At 39.8% G+C, this 5149-nt stretch overlaps 1 protein-coding gene across 2 annotated transcripts in view; it reads right to left on the bottom strand.

Moving 5' to 3' along the window:
* Positions 1–5149, bottom strand: part of LOC135466240 (F-box/LRR-repeat protein fbxl-1-like) — a 36625-nt gene that overhangs the window by 18967 nt on the left and 12509 nt on the right. The window contains exons 1-4 of one of the 2 annotated variants that reach the window (XM_064743646.1): positions 4522–4615; positions 1946–2426; positions 983–1249; positions 281–447 (exon numbers count right to left, since the gene is read on the bottom strand). In XM_064743646.1, coding sequence (XP_064599716.1) covers positions 281–447; positions 983–1249; positions 1946–2426; positions 4522–4548 — 942 coding nt within the window. In that variant the 5' untranslated portion in view covers positions 4549–4615. Of the gene's footprint in view, positions 1–280; positions 448–982; positions 1250–1945; positions 2427–4521; positions 4616–5149 lie in introns of those variants that run through there. The other variant, XM_064743647.1, reaches the window with a different exon arrangement.

Genomic DNA, 5149 nt, shown 5'->3' on the forward strand with positions numbered 1-5149 from the left:
CTTGTTTTCTATCTTCAGATACCCTTCTGGCTCATGTTATCAACCAATACTTCAGTTCAATAAGCTACACTCTACATAAGCTACCACAATATACTTTTGTACATGAGAGGTCGTGAAAAATTAATGTAAATCACTGTTTCCAAGTTAGTGCCCTGGGGCCTGTTGTTCAAAAGTGTGTTAGAAATTAAGCCCAGCTTACACGTACATCTAAATACCAGTCTCCGCCAAATACAAAACTAAAGTTAAGCTTTTGAACAATTGTGCCGTGACCATCACTGACCATGTCATTGAAGAACTCGCAGTGGCCCAGCCCCAGGAAGGTGAATCCTGGCATCCTGGGGAGGACGTCCATCAGGCACTCTGTGGATAGCTCCGTGGAAGTGAGGTCTAACTCAGACACGTGAGAGTTCTCCCAGGGTACACGCTGCATGTACTGATCCTCCAGGCCTGATAAAGACAGCATCAGCACATTAAATATTGAACACAAGATGTTACACGTTCCTGCTTAACCTTACATAATAAGTAATTGTTTAGTCTGTTATGGAGTACTCAACAATAGCTCACTGGTACGACATCGGTCAGTTTTATAAGCAAACGGTGTCTGGTAGAGCTCAGGGAAAAACATTTTCCCTCGCCAGGTAAATAATAATCTAGTTGAGTTAAAGCCAGGGGACAACCCTCTGGGTTTGAACATGTACCCTTAACATGTTTATTGGGAAGCCTTAGTCACATGAAATAAAATTTCCTTTGGAAAATTGCACGCACAATGCATGGACAATGCATAGAGAGAAGAAGTGTATAAATTTCTAGGAAGGAAGCAAATCATAAAATATATTTCACAATCTAATTTTAATGCATCTTATACATCGATGTATATTCTAGTTGATTTCATCCAAAATCGTTTATCAACAATAAAACATCTAGTATTTCAGGACAATATGGCATTTTTGATATCACTGGGAATAAAATCATCTCCTCTTACCTGCATGCTGAAGAAGAAGGGTGCGTAGTTTCTTACACTTGGAGATGAGGATCTTGAAGGATGATCCCTTGACCCTCAGACAGAAGTTCAAGGCCAGTGCCTCCAGGTGGATACAGTTGGATGACAGCATCTCCACGTGGGTGTCATCCAGGAAGCTTATACCATACAGATTGACCACTCGCAGGTTAGGGGTGTGTGCCTTAATCTTACTAATGTTGATCACTTCATATGTCTCCTCTTCTTCACTGTTAGATACCTCAAATGTGCCTGTTCAGTGGAGAAATTAACACTGCTTGTTTCTTTGGGGTTAAATACATCTTACAACAGTATTTCCAACATTTTAGCATGTCAGTCCCAAGATAATTAAATATATTATGGTGCTACCTCACTGGGACATCATACCATAGACACTACACCCAGTGTCCGTCTACCAGCTGCTTATACACAGTGATGTCATTGTCAAGTGAGAAAGTATTAGGATTAGAATTCACACATTTAATTTTAAATATGATTTATCAACATAATCCGTTCATAAATATACCAAGAGTTATCCAATTAAACATATGCTTGTAATGACAAAGCGTATCCAAAATCTGAAAACTTCAGGCTCTTCAGATGATGGTATCATGTATTTCTGTACTACCCCTACGAAGGTAAGAAGGTTGAAGAAGTGGAGTGTACATGTACATGGGTGTAAAGCTGCATGTCATCACAACTGCCACTACAATTCTGAATAACAATTGAGACTGTGTCTGACATCAACACATTAACAAAATCATGATCTATCCAACAGGTAGGGGCCCGGCTTACCATCAGCTTTTTACAACAAAGAACAGTTAGTTTGGTCACAACGACTGTCAATCATGCCAAATGCAATGCTAGAAGGAATAATTTATGAAGAACATCACTTTGTAGCACCAGCCTGCAAACAATATAGCACTTTATTACATAAACCAAACTCACCTATGAGATGTAAAACTTCTAACGAGGACAGACAGCTGTAAATACGCCTCATAAAACCTTCCAGGAATATCACCTCTGACAGACAAATACACAGACTACGTAGATTGCACGGAAAAGCGTTCAACTCATTGAAGTCATGGAGCTGCATAGCACTGGAGAAGTCCAGAGTAAGATATTTGAGGTTAGGGCACTTGTTGGACAGCTCGTGTAGCACCTGAGGGGTGATGAGTTCACTGGGAAGCTCCATGTAGCTCAGGGTCGGCCCGAAGCGAATCCCGATCAGGGCTAACAAAGCCTCCATACTGTTTATGTGAAGACCAGAATAGTCCGGCCTCAGAGACACAGACTTCCATAGCCGACTGTCATATGCTATTACACGAAACTTTCTGCACACCCTTGCTATCTTTCCTAATTCTTTCTGTCGCAGGAAGGAGAAGACTCGCAAAAGTACCTTGTCAGGTAGTTTGTCCAAAGTAACAGACTAAAAAGAAAAGGAAAGTAGACACCTGTTATTGACACAATGGATAATTACAGGTAGCTAAAATTATCAGTTCCCACATAAACTTAGAGTCAAAGCAATTATTGAGGTTTGTGTGAAGTACTTCTTTAAACACAAACATAATATAAGTCAAAGGGTTACATTCTACACTGTTAGCTTATTGTCAACAATAGCAGGTGCATGTAAGACATATAGATACATGTCACCCTGATCAATACATGTATCTAATCTTACATTCATCTACAGGTGCATGAATGATAACTTATTTCCAAAAATTTGTAAGGCTATGGTTTTAACTATGCTGCAATACAACATGCAATTATTCCACTGTATGCTATTATCCCAATGACAGCCAAAAGCAGAGCTATTGATCAACAGTGTACATAAAATCAACCAGCTGTGTTAGTCTGCTTATCATACACAACTGAACAACACATTTTAATTATTGGGCAAGTCAGTTGTGCATGAACATAACATTGACAAAGCACTCTGAAATGTATACACTATACATATCCACTAAAATTACATGTTATGACATTTATTGTTGCATTTATTGGTTTTGCCTTGATATTGACCTCCAGGCAGTCATGTTGGTGTTGAGGTCCTGGGTATGAGCCAATATGGTTGCTCAAAGGCAAATCAAATACTCAAAGGTAATACAAATACATACAATTCAAAACCGTAGGCATGATTAAGCCATTCATTACATAAAAACTTCAATCCTTTAAAACATGTACATGTACCTGGTTAATCAATCCTTTAACTGGCTTCTCTTATTGCCCAGGCATTACCTAGAGCTTTGATACATGTGTAAACAGTCGTTGACCTTTGGCAATAGGATTTATTTCACTGGAGTTTTCACTGAAATATTTCACTTCTACAACAACTGGCAGCATTATGGTGGGAGGAAATTGGGCAGGAAAGCCACGACAATCTGAAGGTTAAGCATGAGCTGGACTTGAATTCAAAGCAAATACATTGGTGTTAGGAGTCTTTATATCAGAGTGTATTTGGTTGAAGTGGAGTGATGTATGGTTCACAACATACTACACTGTATATTATAAAGATAATTATATTGTGTATTAATTTATAAACATAAACTGCACACTGTGGTCTGGTTATTCAGAGATTTATCAATGACATTTAAAATTACCCAAGAAATCTTGTCTGTGACAACTTTACTGTCAGCATTTTGTAGCTACATGTATATAGTGATATAACTCCTATTGGAAAGATCAGGGGCAGATAATTCATTGCTAAAATGGATTTTATTTCATTGCTAAAATGGATTTTATGTACCGATACAGACTCTATCATGAAATATTCGAATATGTGCACTGACATGCATACAGTTGATCCCTATCATGACACACAAGTGGTTCAGGCTATAGATTGCCACGTGAGCGTTGTCAGTAAACAAACAGGAATCTACAGATTGGTTGTTCTAATTCTAATTAATTATTTATTTGATTGTTTAACACCACACTGAAGATTTTTTCACATACACGGTGGCAATCAGGTTTATTGATGACGTGCTAAGCATAAACCACTGACCTCTGGCAAGTTTTGGAAGGCCTTTCCCGATTGTAACGTATGGATATGTACACAATATTGGTTGCCTTCCAAAAGTGTTTGACTTTGCGAACAGCCATATGAGCATTGTTGACTGCTCCTTGACACCAGGGCCCCACAAGCAGTGACAGGATGTACATATACTCCCTGTCTAGGATTGGGACTGAGCCCGAATCTTGTGTGTCACTTCAAGATAAATATCAAGTACCTGTGCAACATATACTCATTCTGTCAAAGATCCTGACTGAAATTGTAATACGTCTTCATTGTGTTCCACAGCAAAATGTAAAGGAAACGTGCTCAGAAAACTGCTCTTCAAGGCCATAATGAATTAAGCACTATCTCTAGACTGTGTGGAGATTGATCATGATCACTGTCTACAAAACAAAGGCAAATCACAAAATCAAAAGAATAACTATATTAATAGGTTTTATCTAATAGTAAAACTAATATCCATGTAAAGAATAACAAAAAAAACCCCAGAAATTATATAGTAAACACACACTTGTAAATGCATGCTGAACTCATCCATCTACAGGAGCTAGTCACAACATCATCAGCATTTCCTGGATTAAGACATCGTCTAGCTAACACTGGTGTCACTGGTAAAAAATCACATTCACAACGACAACATCTTGACAAATCCAAACCGGGGGATGGTAAGAGTCTGGGTCCGCGTCATGAGCACCCGACACGACAGCAGCACCCTGAGAAATGTCAAAGAGGGTCGCTCGCCGACCCGTCATTCTCCCTCTTCACCAGGCACTTCACCAGACCGTCACGGAATCTACAGCTCGCAGGAAGCGGCAGAACAATCTGCACGGTTCATACACCGGCAGTCTTCCCTCCCCTGCCACACAACTTCTACCGTGAGAACCTCTATGCTGTCTGATTGCGGTTTGTGGCTTTCCCGCGGTCTGCCTTGGCTACGGAGACCCTCAATCTTCGGCAGTTATCGCCGCGAGCGGAAATCTCCATATACAGAGCCAAGCTTATTATGTATGCAGCGATGCTCCCCGAATATGGTGAGAGTAATGCAGAGCTACTCTCTACATATTACACAGGTTCGAACTAGGTAGATACAGATGTGTGGGGGGAAGTTATACTCAAAGCGACTCCTTTAGTCAAAATTT

The sequence above is a fragment of the Liolophura sinensis genome, chromosome 6, assembly GCF_032854445.1.
Source record: "Liolophura sinensis isolate JHLJ2023 chromosome 6, CUHK_Ljap_v2, whole genome shotgun sequence".
NCBI lineage: Eukaryota > Metazoa > Mollusca > Polyplacophora > Chitonida > Chitonidae > Liolophura > Liolophura sinensis.